General features: G+C 38.7%; 1 protein-coding gene across 9 annotated transcripts in view; it reads right to left on the bottom strand.

Moving 5' to 3' along the window:
- Positions 1–17,047, bottom strand: part of rap1gap2a (RAP1 GTPase activating protein 2a) — a 71,684-nt gene that overhangs the window by 23,889 nt on the left and 30,748 nt on the right. Inside the window, exon 1 of one of the 9 annotated variants that reach the window (XM_088300109.1) lies at positions 10,784–11,414. The exons of the other annotated variants lie outside the window; for them this stretch is intronic. Within the exon in view, the coding sequence (XP_088156235.1) occupies positions 10,784–10,911 (128 nt within the window). The 5' untranslated portion in view covers positions 10,912–11,414. Of the gene's footprint in view, positions 1–10,783; positions 11,415–17,047 lie in introns of those variants that run through there. 9 annotated transcript variants of the gene reach the window in all.

The following is a 17,047-nucleotide window of genomic DNA, read 5'->3' as shown; positions in this document are numbered from 1 at the left end:
ATCTCCCGGATACAAGCAGCCGAGATGAGTTTCCTCCGCAGGGTGTCTAGGATCTCCCTTAGAGATCAAATGAGAATCTTGGTCACCCGCGAGGGACTCAACTTTAAGCCGCTCTTCCACCGCATTGAGACTAGCCAGATGAGGTGACTCAGGCATTTGGTTAGACTGCCTTCTGGACGCCTCCCTGCTGAGGAATGTCCCATGAGCAGAAATTCATCAAAATATTCAGTCACATTCAGGGCTTTAGTGCAGAACATCCTTGAGATGTTGAAATTGTCCTTGACACTACATATCATCCCATTGAACACTTCTAAGGCATTACTCTGTAGAAAATGTGCATCTGTTAAGTGGCTAAATGAGACGCCAAACTATGGGCAGAAAAAAAAATCTATGGTCAAATTAACACACAGCTAACATAATATGGCATATCTTATGATCAGTTAAGGTTGCAGTGGGGACAACTGAACATCTTATATCATCTGGTCTTGAGAGAAAAAAAATGTGCTCTAAAAACTTTGCTTTAGTACTCTCTCTGTTAACTAAACATACAGTCACTGTAATTCACAAGATGTAGTTACAGTTCTGGTGCGCATGGCCCAAGAACAGCATCATGTGACTGAGCAGTACAGTCAGGTTTCACAAATAATTTAATGTAATGGACTACAAAAACTTTAAAAAAAAAAAGGTTTATTGAGACAGTTATATTTTAATGATGCTGGGAAAAAAAGTGCAGGTCCTGTTTTTATGACAGAGACTTTGGAACAAATGAGCAGTGAACATCCTTGCGTATGAGGGTTGAAAAAGCCATCTCAATAGTGCAATTGTGTTTATGATCCACGTTTTACCATTCCCGCTTTAATTCTTGGAGCAGCTGGCGACTTCTTGCCTGATTTACTAAAGGCTGACAAATGTGGAAGCACATCTAGTCAACGTGCACACCCAGGATTCCGTCTGCCAATTGAGTAAAATTGGCACGTGATTCATTTTGCGTCACTGGGATGCGTGAGACAGATTGTGGTGAAACATTTTTCATCTTTAGATACTCCATCTGAAAGGTAGTTGTAAACCGGCACGATTACTGTCGTTGTTTTGTCACGGTGGAGGCATTGGCATAATGATAGGCAGTTGAGTGAACAGATCTTTAAAATGCCTGTAAACATTTTTGAATGCCAGAAGCAATATCATCGCCCATTCCTGAATGCAATTTTCTAGCTAAGAGAACATGTAAAGCCATTTCCAAGGATTCAATACCAATGACAAAACTCATTGAATGCTGCCTTTCCTTGTGTCTGAGTCATTTCAGCGTAAGGTAAATCAACCCAAATTAACGATGCATCAGCCTACAGTCGTACTTAACTTGTACCCTCCTTTGCAATGGGAAGCAAACGCATTTTTTAAGGTGCAAGTGTATTGTGATTCCCCCCAAAAAGTCACATCAAATGTTATGGAGAAATCTCCCGGGTTATTTTGTCTCTTCCACTGACACTTCCATTTCCATCACGTGAAACTTCAATTTGCACTTGTGATACGTCACCATATTTTCTAAAGCACCACCGTGGGTGGTCTGCCCTACTTTCACACTGGTTGCCAATTTCACAGCAATCTTAGTAGACCATGCGCAATATGGCCACCAAGAGTGCACAAAACCTGTTGAAGTAAACACGCCCGACATTTTGGCATCTGGGTTAATCTGGTTATTTGACAGCACAATGTCAAGTTAACCAAAGTAATTATAATGTTCAAATTACAATTGTATTTCTTATCCCACAATAGATTACAACTGTAAAAACAAAAAAGGCTATTGACAGTTATTTTCCACAGGCATTAAAGTGAAATATGTGTCTTTATGTGGCGTTTTCTCATATGATGGTTTATGCCTCACTCGCCCTTAGTGTTCAAAGTGGGACTTGGAAACCAATTAGTTCTAAAGAACAGTTCGTAAACCTTTGACCTGTAAAAATGATTTGCTAGTTCAGTAACAACTATGGCAGGGTAGCTTTGGAAAAGATGATCGCCTCCTGTCCTTGACATTTGGACTTTCACTGATGAAATAACAAATATCTCAGACATACTGACAGCAGGCTAAGGGAGCAATAACAAACAATTTGTGAGGGAGAGAACAATTGACATCAAGTCGGGTACACACATGCGTTTTAACATTTTAATCGTATTTTTAAATGTAAGTGAATCCAAATGTGAGGAGGAAAAAAAACTGTTAACCTGATGATTTGTGATTGTAAATATTCAATAGGTTTAATGTCTGATTTTTGGCGCCAAGATGAATAAATAAAAATCACTCTCAACTCACTTCCCACCACATGACAATCGGTTGGGATAATCTTTTAGAAACGTCTGATAAACTGACCGTTGCTGATTTCAATTGTAAGAGATTAATCAGGCTCAAATTATGCCTGATTATTTGTTTGTATGTACCACACTAAGTAAGCAAGACAAGAATAGTCAGTGGTGGGAAATAACATTGTGCAAATGCAAATCATTTGTTACGGTACGATATTGCTCAGTTATCTGTTCTTTACAAAAGCATTGACTTTTTATGATGACCTTTTACTTTAGTAATTTGATGTATATCATTTAGGAAATGATGGTAAGGGTGAGTAACAGGTAGAATCAATGTTGGATCAAAGCCGAAAGCTAGGTTATGAAATATAAAAAAAAGGGAAATGTTAAAGAAAAGGCATGCCGACACAACAATGACCTTGTAAAACAGAAATATTTGTGCCTCTTAGTGTTGGCTCTGTAAATGGTGATTAACATTCAAAGTCAAGCTGCAAATTTAAGTAAACCCCTGCCAGCAATTCTAAATGAAATATTCATTCATCCACTTTCTTTTAAGCAGTTTAGGTCATAAGCTACCATAGATCAGTTGTCAGTTGTCCCCATTCTACAAATTTATACCAGCCGTAGCTAAAATTCCAACTTTAAAAAGATAATAATGTTTAACTATGAGCGACACCCATAGAGGGGTATTCATGTACCTGTAATTGTTGTGAGTACACTACTTACGTTTTTCAGTCTCGTTTACATTATACTTCCTTCTAAGTGCCGCTGTGTGTATCATGTCATTTCTGTGACTAAGGCTATGTTCACATTTCAGGTCAATTCTGATATTTTTGCCCATATGTGACATAGATCAGATTTTTTTTTTTTTCATACACTGTGAACAGCAAAATTTTGACTTTTTGTCAAATTTGACCTAAGCCTCTTTTGTATGTGGCTATAAATTTGAAATGCTGTATATCCGACACGTCTCTAGTATGGGTATTGAAGTTGTACCTATCTGACCTATATGTCATCAAAAGCCAAATATGCACTCTGCGAGGGTGAGGGAGAGGCTTGGGAGACTACCCATAATCATATGCTCATACTATAACACCTGTACTGTTACTTGCTTGTGACTGCAACAGGATTAAAGCTGCTAAACCACTTCTTCACTCTACTCTCAGTTGTGTCGCGAACGTGGCATACTTACAGTTGAATCAATCACCTAAACAGTCCAATTCTAACCTTTCCAACAAGTATGTTTTTTCATGAGGTGGTCAGTTTTGGAGGTCTACAGAATTACTGCATCACACTCTGTATTTCTGTTACTTCCCCCCAGCTATTTATGAACACATGATGATCAGGAGATAGGGCCACACTGACAATGTGGGGATGAAGTAGGAGCAAATTGACTTAAATTAAGGACATAGAATCAGAGTGTGAACCGTGACCATGAAGTTTGTCCTTTGGGCTTTAGCCGTGCTTCTGTTTCCATTTGGATCTAATATCTCTCATGAAGCTTGATAAGAAGCCTGATCCTGATGCTGACTGGCCAATTAGGCAACTGGTAGTTCTTCTAATTGGTTCATAAAAGCATAAGAGAAGGAAATGGAAAGCAATGAGGACTGTTTCCAGATTGTGTGCGAGTGTGTGTGTGTGTGTGAGAAACCACGTATCAGACATGACAGCTGCAGCTCCGATCAGCAGGTGCCTGTTACGAAATATAAATCTAACACCGTCAGACAGACTTAACAACTGTGAATGACATAAAATGTAGTCATTTAAATTTAATTAAATTTTATCAGACACAATTCAAAATTAACATCATTTGCCTATTTTCTGTATCACCTATCCTCACTCGGACGACGGGCGTGCATGAGCCTATCTAGCTGTTATTGGGCAATCAATTACATTTTTTAATTTAAAAAAATAAATAAAAGAGCAATCGGATAGTTTGAGGCCAGATCTTCCATCTTTTAAGGCTACTTGTACCACAACTGCCGGGTTAATTCAGATTCATTAGTTCACTCACAGATTTTTCATTCCACTGTACATAGGACCAAACAGCACCATTTTGTGAAGGGTTCTGTCGCCTCGCCCCTCTTGCGCCCTTGTTCCGCTTTTTAGCTGAGCCTGCATCGATCGGACTAGTCAAATCATATTACCCACAATTCATTGTGGATTTGAACATAATTGCAGGAAAATGGCAACGTCACGTGGCGTTCCTGTGGCTGTGAAGAAAAATTGTCTTTTCAAGTGTAAGTATCATACTCTGGTCGCGTTGCAAAAAATAGGACCACATATGAAAGCGAAGAAGGTATGATTTAAAATTTTTTCCTACAATCTAAATATAGCCTTAATTTGCATGCTTTTCACGTGTTCTGTGATGTGTATCATCAACACCTCAAAGTGATTGGGACATGTTGTAAGCTTTCCAGCAAAAAGTGAATAAATAAACGAACAATTTACGTGACTTGAAAATCACCAGTTCATTCTTAACACTTTCACTTTCTCAAATACAATCCAAATAAGTAATGAAAGTATTAGACTGTGAAGCCACAACGTCAAATTCTTGCCATCCCAGGCACACATGCACCTTCCCAGCCCTGGAAATTGTGTGTCATGCTTTTGACCCCATAGCAACCAGGTTGGTTGAGCGACAAAATATTTGCCTTATGTCTTCCCAAACAGCTGCAAATGAAAATAGTAGGGGACCAGAATACCCAAATAGAATACACCGCCGCCAGGTCTGTACTATGTGTAAATATGGCAATGAATGTTATCATGTGTCTCTAATCTACATAATTTATCATTTAGATTCAATATCTAATCAACGTTATTTTACCTTTATGGTGCACAGAAGTGATGGGTGAAAAAAAATTTATCAGAACCTTTTCAATATCATGTATAGATTAATATAATACTTCTTGCCCGAAGTAAGAATCAACTCAACTGCAACCTAAGTGAGGAAGGGAAAATAGACTATTGAAAAGGAAATATGATCCGATTGGGTTTTGTCATTTCAAATTGTCGCTTAGTGTCATGGAATAATAAAACTGATTTAAGGGAGACATTAAACCTGAGCAAAAGTAAGTCTGAAGAAAAGATTTAAAAGCAGTCACTGAGTTTGGCTACCTGAGATCTCCCGGAATGGAGTTCCAAAACCTCGGTAGCGCCACAGCAACTGCTCTGTCTCCTTTCATAACGAGTTTGACCCCAGGAACTGTTGGTAGAGTCCCACAAGTTCTCAACACAGGCCAACATGGCGTAAACAGGTCACAAATGCGTATACTGACCATTCAAAGACTGAACTATCCTAATTTTAAATTCAAATCTAAAAGTCACGGGCAACAAGTAGAGGGCAGTAAGGACCAAAGGAGAATGTCCTCACTTCTCTTTGTGCCAGTTGGAGTCTCTGGATGTTACGTTTGCTAATAAAGATTGACAATTTAATAGATGTATAGCAAAATATGTCATATAATCATAAGAATTGTGGGGTTTTTCAGAATAATTGGTATCTTGTATAATAGAAATGAACGCATTGACTAGAAATAATTCACAAAGTTAGGAAAGTTAAAATATTGACACCTAAATTGGTCAAATATGTCAAAACCTGGCATGGTAGACGTGTAGTGTGAGTATGCCCTTAATTTTTTTTATTTTATTTTTATCTTGTACCCTTGACTGAATATCCTGGTTGCCTGGTCCATATTTTTAATTTTCACTTGAGATCCCATCAAACCTACCGAATTTTGCAAATTTTCACTGAGCTTTTTTTTTTTTTAGGGCGCAATTTTGCCCCGTCTGACAAACTGAGTACAAAAGAATCTGTCAGTAGACATTGAATACTTTTCTTCGCAAATCACCCCACTATACTTCAGACTCCCTGATAAGCACATTGGAGGTAAAAAGGTCCTGCAAAAAGGGAGAGATCGCTATTGAGAGGGTGGGCGAGGCAACCAGTGAATGGATGTCAGACAGATCGCTGTAAGAGAGCAAGCTATGGAGAGTGAATAAATGAATCTGCAGACTAAAAATAGAGCTTTCAATCCCCTGAGCAGGGTTCTCTTGAGGGAGTCTCTGGACACTTGTTAGAGACAATGCCATCCCATCCGTTACACCCTGAGACAAGTCTGATTGTTGTCAGCAAGAACCCATGCCAACAGGTATGGTACGTTTTTTTTTACAGGAATGAGAGTATAAATTGAAGTAAAATAGAATACGTATGGTATATAACTGCTTATGTCATCATATTTGGGTCCTCTGTAACTCTTCTGTACAAATGGGGTAAAACACATAAAAGGGCATGAACAGTTTAAGGAAAGTAGGTGAGTATTGAAGGATGAAATAAATAGAGTGAGGGACGAATGGAAATACCAGTGAGTCAGTAAAAAATAAACTGCAGTCGCAGAATACAGGACAAGGGAAAAAGAGTAAGTTGGCCAAGTAAGGGAGACTCAAACATCACCTACACGTGATCCTGTTTTTCCTCTCAATGCAATTAGGTATTTCAAGGTTATATTTAATAACATAATATGCATAGGAGGGTATAAATGTGAATGCAGCTGTTGGGAATATGCTGGTAACACCATTTGCAAAGCGCTTTATTAAAGCTCCAGCTTGTCTTGTCTTGTATTGTGTGGTATTAAATTACCAATGCTTGAGTCAATGAGAATGGACTTTGTGGGATTTGGATAGTTTGTCATTATGAAATTGTGTTCCAAGAATCGTACATTAAATAAGATATTTTCTGCTGTCTGGGCCAAACAGATGAATATGATGGAAGATTGAGCAATTTACTGTTGCTAACTTTCCACCACCTGTTGTGCTTTTGCCTGACTGGTGAGGTTTTAATTGTTCTTAACTCATTCACTACCAGCCCAGTAAAAAAATAAATAAATAATGGATCTTTGACGTCTTTAGCCGTCAATGGCAGTAAATGAGTTAATCTGGTGTCTACAGTTGTGACAGATTTGCTTTTAAAATTAAATACCGAATGCACCATGATCCCTACCAGCTGCTTTTGAGTTGAGACTAAATATTTAAACATCGCTTGAAATTTGAACATGTCCATGGTGGTATTTGCATTAGCACATAGTGTTCTGTTTGATGGAATATGTTTGAATTCTCTTTCAAAGTTTTGCAACTGTCAAGAAACTTGCTTTAATGGAACGAACCTTTCTTTATAAATATATAAATACATAATATTAAATATATTTTGAGTCGCCAGGGTTTAACAAAATAAAAGCAAATAAAAACATATACAACAGGGACAAGCAAACAAAAGAAACCAGACAACCACAATCGATCAATATTTCAAACAAACTGCCAACAATTTGAGATCAAATCAGGTCTGGTTGAGAGAGCTACAATATATTTATGTATTGATTTCATAATTGGGTTCATAATTATGATGGTTTGCAGTGTAGTCGTACTTAATGGCACCATTTCACGAGAGCTGTTTTACATTTTGCACTTGTGGAGGGAGGGAAAGTAAAAGTGTTAAAATTCTCATTCTAAAATTATAAGTGATTAAAAAATCTCTCTCTCTCTCTCTCTCTCTCGGTCTCTCTCTCTCTCTATATATATATATATATATATATATATTTCTTATTATATTATAACCTTATTATATAAGTTTGTTATTTTGTTTATCTTTTAAATGTATGTTTTTGTTTGATATTCACTTCATCAACAAAGGGGGTGTGTTCACTGCACACGATAACACCGCGCTTTGTAAGTTCAAATAAGACCGGAAGAAACACAGATAGAAAAAGGACAATATACACCATGCAATATTGAAATGCACATGAAGTGCACATTTCCATTTCGTTAATGTGCTTACCTCTTAAGCCTTCCAGCAAGGAGGAGTTTTTGATGAAGTAACTTCTGAGATTTCTTGATATGGTAAACAGAAATATATTGCAAGAAACGGGAAGGTCTCATCGTTCTTATACACTATATCCTTGGGCAAAACTTAGAGTAGTTATGAATCACACCCACATGCACGACTACAAAGGAGATTAAGCGAAAAGAGGGGAAAAGTGACTGAGCTGGTCTACCAGTTTGAAAAAACACTTAAGGTGATGTGTTGTTGTCCAAGCAATGCCACAGCTGCTATTGTTTCCACTAAAAGCCAGTGTGGCATCAGAAATTGCAAGCTTTACTTTAGCAAGGACATATGATGGAAACATTGCTTTTAAGGTTTGTATACAAATAGTTGGGTCTCTGGACCCTGAAATATGGCTGAATTAGTCAATGATGGCATAACACAAGGTAAGCACAACTGCATCATCAGGTGTGCTGACTCAGTACCCTGAAGTGTGTGCGTGTGTGTGTGTATGTATATGCGTTAGTGATTGGACACTTTGCAGGTTTGGTGTGTTGGAGTTGTCAGTAGCAAGTGAAAAACATGTTTTAAATGATCTCTGTTCTGGAACATATCATCCATCCATCCATCATCGGAACCGCTTATCTTCATAATAGATCGCGACAATGCATAACAATAACATGTCATCCATCCATTTTCGGTACCGCTTCTCATCACTAGGGTCGCGGGGGGGGGGGTGCTGGAGCCTATCCCAGCTATCTTCGGGCAGTAGGCCGGGGACACCCTGAACTGGTTGCCAGCCAATTGCAGGCCAAACGTCAACTTTTAGGTAGAATTATTTTCTGTAAAAACAATACCAAGTCAACAGGATATGTGACCACCAAAATTCAAGCACTTTTCTCAACAAGCATTGAAGATGACAATGCGGATTCATTTAGAACCGGAAAAAAAAAAATTCTACGCTCATATTGGAAATACGCTCAGACAAAAACGCACACACGCACCCAAATGATAACAACAACAAGAATCAGAGGCTTATTATTATTATTTATTAGAACACTTGTTCTTACCCACTGATATAATACAATCAGTATGTAATTTACCTCTACGTTCACGGTCATGAAAAACACATTTAAAGTCAGGGAATGCCGCCACTGACTGAGTCAGAAAGAAAAATAGCGGTGATATCATATAAAAGACTGAAAAAGGTCCAATCATGCACAGAGCAACATCAAGTTAAAAGTGTCTAAAATTGCCATCCTCATGTGACACCACTAAAGCAATAGAAATGACAGCTCTGCTATGTTTTATCTGATTGCCTCAGGCTATTTCAATTGTCCCGATTCTGTGTATGTGGTTGTCATTGGCTATGAAGCGGGAAAAAAACAACAACCCACAAATCAAAGTCACACACAGGAGCAAATGCATTAAGAGCAGGAGTTTGGGGGGGAAGTAGCGGCACCACCGCGAGGAAACCCTTTTCTTTTTTTCCAATATGTATGTAATAAAATGAAATGAAAACGAGCGTACACTCACACAAAATATATAATAATATCACACAAGCACACAAAAAAATCCTTTTGGGGGGGGGGGTACTTCTGTGCTCGTGTTTGTTCTTAAAAAAAACAAACAAAAAAAACAAAACAATACAATAAGTCCCGATCTTTTTATTAGAATCCACCGTGAGTCACCGCAAACGTTTACGCTATAAAACAGTTTGTTAACAGGTGGTATGTTTCCAGCAGGTGCTCTGAGGTTGTCAGCAGTGTACATTAAGATAATAATGGACAAAACTGTTCATTTACCGGAGCAGCTCCGTGTTTACTTAGTTATTCGCAATGGACAGTGAAGGTTGGCACGCTTCATTTGCAGCTTTTATCCTAATTCAAGACCAGCTGTTACTTTCGCACAGATTCATTGTACATAAGCTAAGGGCTCACTTGGAGCGAGCATAGGAAACACCCAAGCATGTGTTCACGTTGTGCAACTAGAGACTAGAGACCAGTACTTATTCAGGACAGCTTTAAACGAGTGCCCACTCTCGGTGCTTGAGGGTAGAGCAACAACTGTCAAGTAGATATACAGTACAGGAATAGATGAGTGGGAACTTTTTCCTTTATGTACTCAACAGGCCCTTTCGTTGAGCCCGTTACAACCTCTTTAGTTTTCCCATGTTCCTCTTTTACAGTGTGGCTGATATCTTTCTTCTCTTCACGCAATGTACTGTACTGAATGTTTGCTTTTCAAAACCACTCAGAATGGACCTTTGTTCACTCCTAACATTGTTGCTGCCGCTCCTTTCCATCTTGTTCCCCCTTTTTATTTCCACTGACCCAAATGCACTCGAGTGTGGATGAGACACGCACACACTTCAACACACTACACTATAGCATACCGCAATAAAAAAGAAAGCCTAGAAAAAACTGTAAATAGAAATCCAATGAATCAAACGGAACGCACAAAGAGGTACATACCGGTGACTTAACATAAATTGCAACCAATAAACTTTTCTTCACAAGCATGCTCCATGCTGGACTAGTGGGGGTGCGTGTGTGTGTGTGTGTGTGTGTGTTCCTGTTTTGGCAGACAGCCACCAGAGCCATACTGTCTCATACGCTCATATAAACTACTTGCACAGCCTTCCAGTCTCATCAGACAATGAACTTGACCCACCCTTCACTCTCTTCTTTCTCCTTCTCCTTCTCCTTGGCTTTACGAGACTTGTGCAGGAGTCCAATCAGGATGACTGCAGCCCGAATGCCGGCTTTCTTATTGTGCAAGCGTCCACTGGACTGAGACATGCCGGGTGCTTCCAGAGTGGATTCAGGTGACAATTGCTCCAAGGTCACGCTGGCTCCGGTACTCCGTGTTGAATGGCACAGCTTTGTCGTGGCCTTTTGGGGGTCCAGTTTGAGCTGTTGAAGTCAGCACCTTAAATCTTAGAGAGTCTCTTTTTCAGAGACATATAGTCAGTTTGTGTGAGACAACGGAGGCTGTCACTGCCTACTTTTGGTTTGAACAGCTGTCAGATCCAAGCCTGTTCTTGGAGGAAGGCTACTTAGTTGGTAGAAATCCCAAAAGGTCCAAATTGGTACTGTTGGCACCCGACTTGCATCCAAGGTGAACTAACTGCATCCCAAGCTCCTGCAATGCATCAAAACATTGACCTTCCAGAAAACAACGTGCTGTTTAATGAGATCAGGAAGAATTTTTTTCAGCAGACAGTCTCACTCTGTAGCATTGCATCTCTTTCCCTTCTTCTGACTCCACTCCTCTCCCTCGATTGCAAACACGCTTCCCTTCCTCTCCCTCTGTGACTGCTGCTGCTGCTTTGCTCCCTACTGGCTGTCCTCTAAGTCCAGTCCCTTTTCTCTGATTGGCTGGAGTTGGAGAAGGTACCGCCCACTTCACCTCCCTTTTCATGGATGATTTTCCCTCCATCTCCCTCTGCACTCTTCTACCTTTTTGTTGGCAAAGTCTTTGTAACCTCCCTTGTTCTGCGGACACGCCCCCACACACTTACACACGTGCACACCACGCACACTCACAAAAACACACTTTTATTCACGTATACCTATCATTGTAGATGTCATGACATTTACCCAGATGGCATTTACCACATGTAATCTCACCAAAGATTGAACTTTAAAAAGTGTGCCTGTTTATAGCGTACATGTTTTGTAAAGCATGTTCCTTAAATATAATTTTGCAAGCAGTTTGATTCCCCAACAATGTAAGGAATAAATTGTACTCTGCCCCACCGTGTGAACACACAGTATGCACGAGCTTATCAGCCTATTGCGTGCTGTGCCGTTGCCAAGGACATCCAAACTGAAATGCTATCACACAAACTGAAAGTGCTTAAAAAAATAAAATGGAGAGAGAATTCATTAATTTACCAGCTGTTATGCAGATCTATCATTTTGATACATCTATTCTTGTCCTCCAACGTTTTTATTGACAATTACTAGTCTGTAAATATTTTCAATTCCACATTTGGAACCATCCATCCATCAGGGGGCTGACAGAAACAGGAAGTCATATAGACACTACGGAAATTACTCCGAAAACAGTAATGTTATGAGACAAGTTTATTTATAAACATTCTTAATCATCTATCAATTTCTAAAAGGTAAATTTTCTCAAATACGTGGCCATTGACCCTTTTTTTTTAAACAAAGTTTTCAAATAATTTATGCTTTGACGTGTAAATAATAATAAAAAAAAATACCGCCGCAAAGAGTTTACATTTTCACAATATCATTGGTTAGATTCAAGAAGGCTGCGGCACGTTGTCTTTATGCACTAATGAATGTGTTGAACGTGATAATGAAAAGTTGAATTTTTTTAGGATTCCTTAAAAGGATTGCCTCACTCATTTCACATACAACAAAAGGTTAAAGACACCCGAGTCGCTGAGATGCTTCAGTAATTATGTGACAGTAGCCAGGGAATGGAATTGATGGAAACCAGGAAACAAGCAAATGTGACAATTAGCAGGTCCCATTTCTTTCCAGATGCATTCCTTATCCTGTGTCTTATCACCACCGCCATGGCAACAGACTAGCTTGACCAAAATTTGCCTTAAGGATTCAAAAGATTAACAGTCCATGAAAAATGACTTTTATTGACTACACAGCCGAATTCACTTAAAAAAACAAGATACACAATAAGTGCGTGATTAACTTTGTAACCCTGGTCATACATAGGAAATTCATTTGAGCTTGAAACGTGCGCAAACATGCACACAGCTCAACTGGAACATCGAGCTCACTCTTGGGACCACCTGTTGAAAATAAATATAGAGAAAAAGATTACCGCACACTCCCTATCCCACATGCCTACCAACTGGGACATTTCTGGGGTCCTATTGTGCATCATCAGGAGGGGAAATAAGACACCTTTATCTACACTTAGTGGTTCAACTTCAACTCCCTCACCCTCTCTATTAGAATCACACACACACACACACAATAATGTTCCTGTAAAATAAATTCAGGTGCAGCACTGAGCTTCAATAGACATCTACCATTGTTGACATACAAATACAGGAGCACGTATGGATTCTTTTAACAAAAGATGCACATGTACAGTATATAAAAGGCACATAATCATAATTTCAATGGACACTTTTTTTCTCCTTAGAATTATTGTATAGGAAAGAAATACTGTTTTTTGGATGACTGTTTGTTGTAATCCAAGTCACGTCAAGTCAAGTTTATTTTTATAGCCTTTCATTCACAAGAAAGTCTCAAAGGGCTTCACATGCCCATAGTTGACAAATTACAATAACATCCCCTGATCTTAACCTCCTGGTGGGCAAGAAAAAAACTAACAAAAAAAACCAAACCTTTCCAAGATATAATTATGGTATTGGTAAGAATATTTCCACAATATCTACTTATTTCCAAGCTTCTCATTATTAATATTGCTAGGTGAGCAAGTCACTGAAGGTGCACCGTGTTGCAGTTTGAGCGACGAGTCATCACACCTCATTTGCATATTGAGGAAACAGAGGCTATTTTATGCAAATCAGCTGACAGATTGCCTCCGGAACCTGATTCGGAATTGTGTAAACAACTAAATGTCAATTTAAAATAAAGCTGCATTCCAGAAGCAAATTTCGATGGAATATCATTGTCCATGTTTTTCTTGCTGTTTGATGTCCAGTGGCCTATTTCAGAAAGCGTTCTTCAATTCAAGTTTAACCAGTCACCAACCTGCTGTGTGAGCCGTCTTGAAATGAAGGTGGATGTCAAACATTCTTCAAGCAATCAAATAACGGCATGCAAAACAAGCTCTCATACTCCAAAAGCTGCCTTCGAGTAATGCAAATAATGCCTCAAGCCTGATCATACCAAAGCACGGTTCTCTAAGCAGCAATCACCTTTACCTCATTTGGATGTCACAAACAATTACTTAGGGAAATGGGGTAAAAGTAAGGTCAAATAATGACTCAAAACAACGCCACAATATACCTGACAACCACATCAATACTGACTTCAATACCCAGACCACTGAAAACAGCTTTAATCTTTTGAAAAGATGATGTTTACTTTCTCTGTGCATATTTGTTTTATCCAAGAAAGTCGAACATGACAATATCTTCCTTGCAAAGATTTCCATAAAAAAAAAAAAATTTTAAATTATAACATTATGAAATTATAAAATAATCATAAAGTGATAAATTTGTCAGAACTAAAAGTAATGAGACATAATTGTTCAAATTAGAGCAACAAAAAGTCAAACCTAAAGAATATATGAGGGTGGTTTCTCCTATGGTAGCTCTGCCAACAAATAATGTCACGCATGCAAACACCAAGGTTATTTTTGGTAACGAAAGCGAACAAAAATAAACACTCTTATTAAGAACATAAAATCAAATAGGTATTTTTTGTTGTTGTTGTTTTTATTTTTTAGAAAACAATAACCGTTTACAACACTAACAGAAGCTAACTATTATTTTAATGAAAACCTTTGTTTTCCACTTTGTCAAATACTTTAGTACAGGAGCTTTTGGGGTTTAAATTATATCTATTTCGGTTTAATAATCGGCCATTCGCCGCAAGATGGAAGTTCGAACTGTCATCTGGGTGTTGTGGTTCTTTTACTACTAGACGCGACGTCATGTGTCGTCAGCCAATAAAAAAGCGCCATCATATGATGTCAATGTGCGGGCATGATGCAAGTCGACGTGTTTGTTTAGGCTGCCTAACTCAGCCCGAAACATGACACTAGGCAACGAGTGCTCCCAGTTTTAGTTCCCATATGAAAAAAAAAATAAAATAGCGCACTACAACCAGGTTCAAGTTCCAAAATCATGTTATATTTGAACCAACTGTTTTTAGAATGTATATAGTATGACTTCTAGGGAAAAAAACAAACACAGAACTGTGATACAGAAATTGTTAGTCAACAAGCCCAGCGAGTGGCTGGTGACCAGTTCAGACCTCCCCTCTCATCCAAAGTGCTCCAACTCACTACGACAAGCAGTTCACAAAATGGATAGTGGTTGGACATAGGTCAACAATTACTGTAAATGTACTGCATTGCAAAATAAGCATGGAGTAGTTCCCTAAATGTTCTTGGCTACCACGTTCTTTCAGGAGCTATAAAAAGCTTCCACATGACTAGAAGGTATGTCGCTGCGCAAAGACAACGACACGCCGGGCATGAAGATTATAGCACCACCCACTGAGAGAAAAAAAATGGAGCCCCCAAAAAATTTGATTCATGACAGTGGTCCACTTCCATTTTGTTGTAAATTCAAAAGCAATTTCTCCTATGAAATTAAATTGATTGTAAAACATTAATAAAATCTACAGTCCATTATTAAACAATAGTTAAGTAGTGGCAGAAGTGGTGAGACCTCACTAGTTAATCTGAGGGTATATACTGTATAAATTCAAAAGCAATTTCTCCTATGAAATTAAATTGATTGTAAAACATTAATAAAATCTACAGTCCATTATTAAACAATAGTTAAGTAGTGGCAGAAGTGGTGAGACCTCACTAGTTAATCTGAGGGTATATACTGTATAGACACACAAAATTCACTCACATCTATGAGTAATTTAATTTTAGCTGATCTTAACATGCGTATTTTGTGAATATGTGAGGAAATCTGCATACACAGAAAACAACCACAAAGAACGGTGTGATCAAACAATTTCCTCACAAATTGGCCCAAGCAGAGATTCAAAGTAGAATCTTTGACTGTGGGCAGACATGAGATTCACATGTTCAACCGGGTTTAACATTAATATGTTCGAATAATAAAATAGCATTGATGACAATTGGCAATTTGTGGCATAAAATAAATCTAAGACTTTGGATGTTAAAAGGCCTTGACATGCATCATTTTCAAGGTATTCCAGTAATCTAGTAAACATCACATTTTTAACTTTATCACACATGTGTAAATTGCAGTCGGTAATATAGTAATAAACCAGTAATATATTTCTCTGTGTAATTTTGATCACATGTGACAAGCTATCCAGTCAGCATCTAGCTGGCTAGTGGCGAGCGTGAGAAAATTACACAGCAGTTTATATTGTCACTCGCTGCGTCTTCTTGTCAACATTAAAGTACAAAGGAAATGCATGACAAGTGATGAAAAAGCCACTCACATAAAGAGGCTGAAGAGGAACAGAAAATAGGAAGTAGGCATGTTGCCAGAATAAAACTTAAGCACCAAAGATTGCTGCTTCTTCATATTCTCTTCAAACCCAATTTTTAAAAAAGTGACACAAAGGAAAGCAAAAAAGAAAAATGTTCTTAATGCTAGGCATGTGATGAACTCTCAAATTTGCAATCCTTAAGATGTTTATGAGTTGGCATTCCACTGTACCACTAAAAGGGAAATATAAATTAGAGGTAGAGCAGCTGGTTGACTGTTAGTTTTCCAAATGTCTATTTCAAGCAGTGTTTCACGTTGTTTTAGGCAGTCAAGATGTTGAAACGCCAAGCCGCATTAGGTGAGTGATTGTAAGTGAAGTAAACTGTATTTCTGCTTTGTGTATTTCAACATCGTCACAATTAGTTAGTCACAACCCGACTTGAAACAGAATACCCATTTCACGAATGCACATGGGGCCAATTTAAGTGCACGCTGTACACACGCATACAGTGCACACCCACTTGTGTCTGCTCAAGTAGCGAGTCTCTCCTGGCACTTGACAGTCTCTCAAATGTCTCCCAAACAAACAGATGCCAGTGTGCAAACGTCACCTCTCTTTGTAGCTCGGACAGCACACCACATAAACATAACGCCATGTCACCCGACTCAGCGGCAAGCATTTGCACACAGACGCGCTCAGAGAGAAAGTGCTTGGCCCAGCTGCATGTAGGCTGGTTAAAGTGACCTTCACAACTGCTGCTGAGTAACTGCATTATTCCCAGGCCACACACACGCACACACACAAATGCAAACACACG

Source organism: Idiotropiscis lumnitzeri, chromosome 7, assembly GCF_059441095.1.
Source record: "Idiotropiscis lumnitzeri isolate Australia: NSW breed Sydney's pygmy pipehorse chromosome 7, RoL_Ilum_1.0, whole genome shotgun sequence".
NCBI classification, from domain to species: domain Eukaryota; kingdom Metazoa; phylum Chordata; class Actinopteri; order Syngnathiformes; family Syngnathidae; genus Idiotropiscis; species Idiotropiscis lumnitzeri.
Note: the sequence above shows the minus strand (reverse complement) of the source record. Positions and strands in the feature narration are given on the sequence as shown.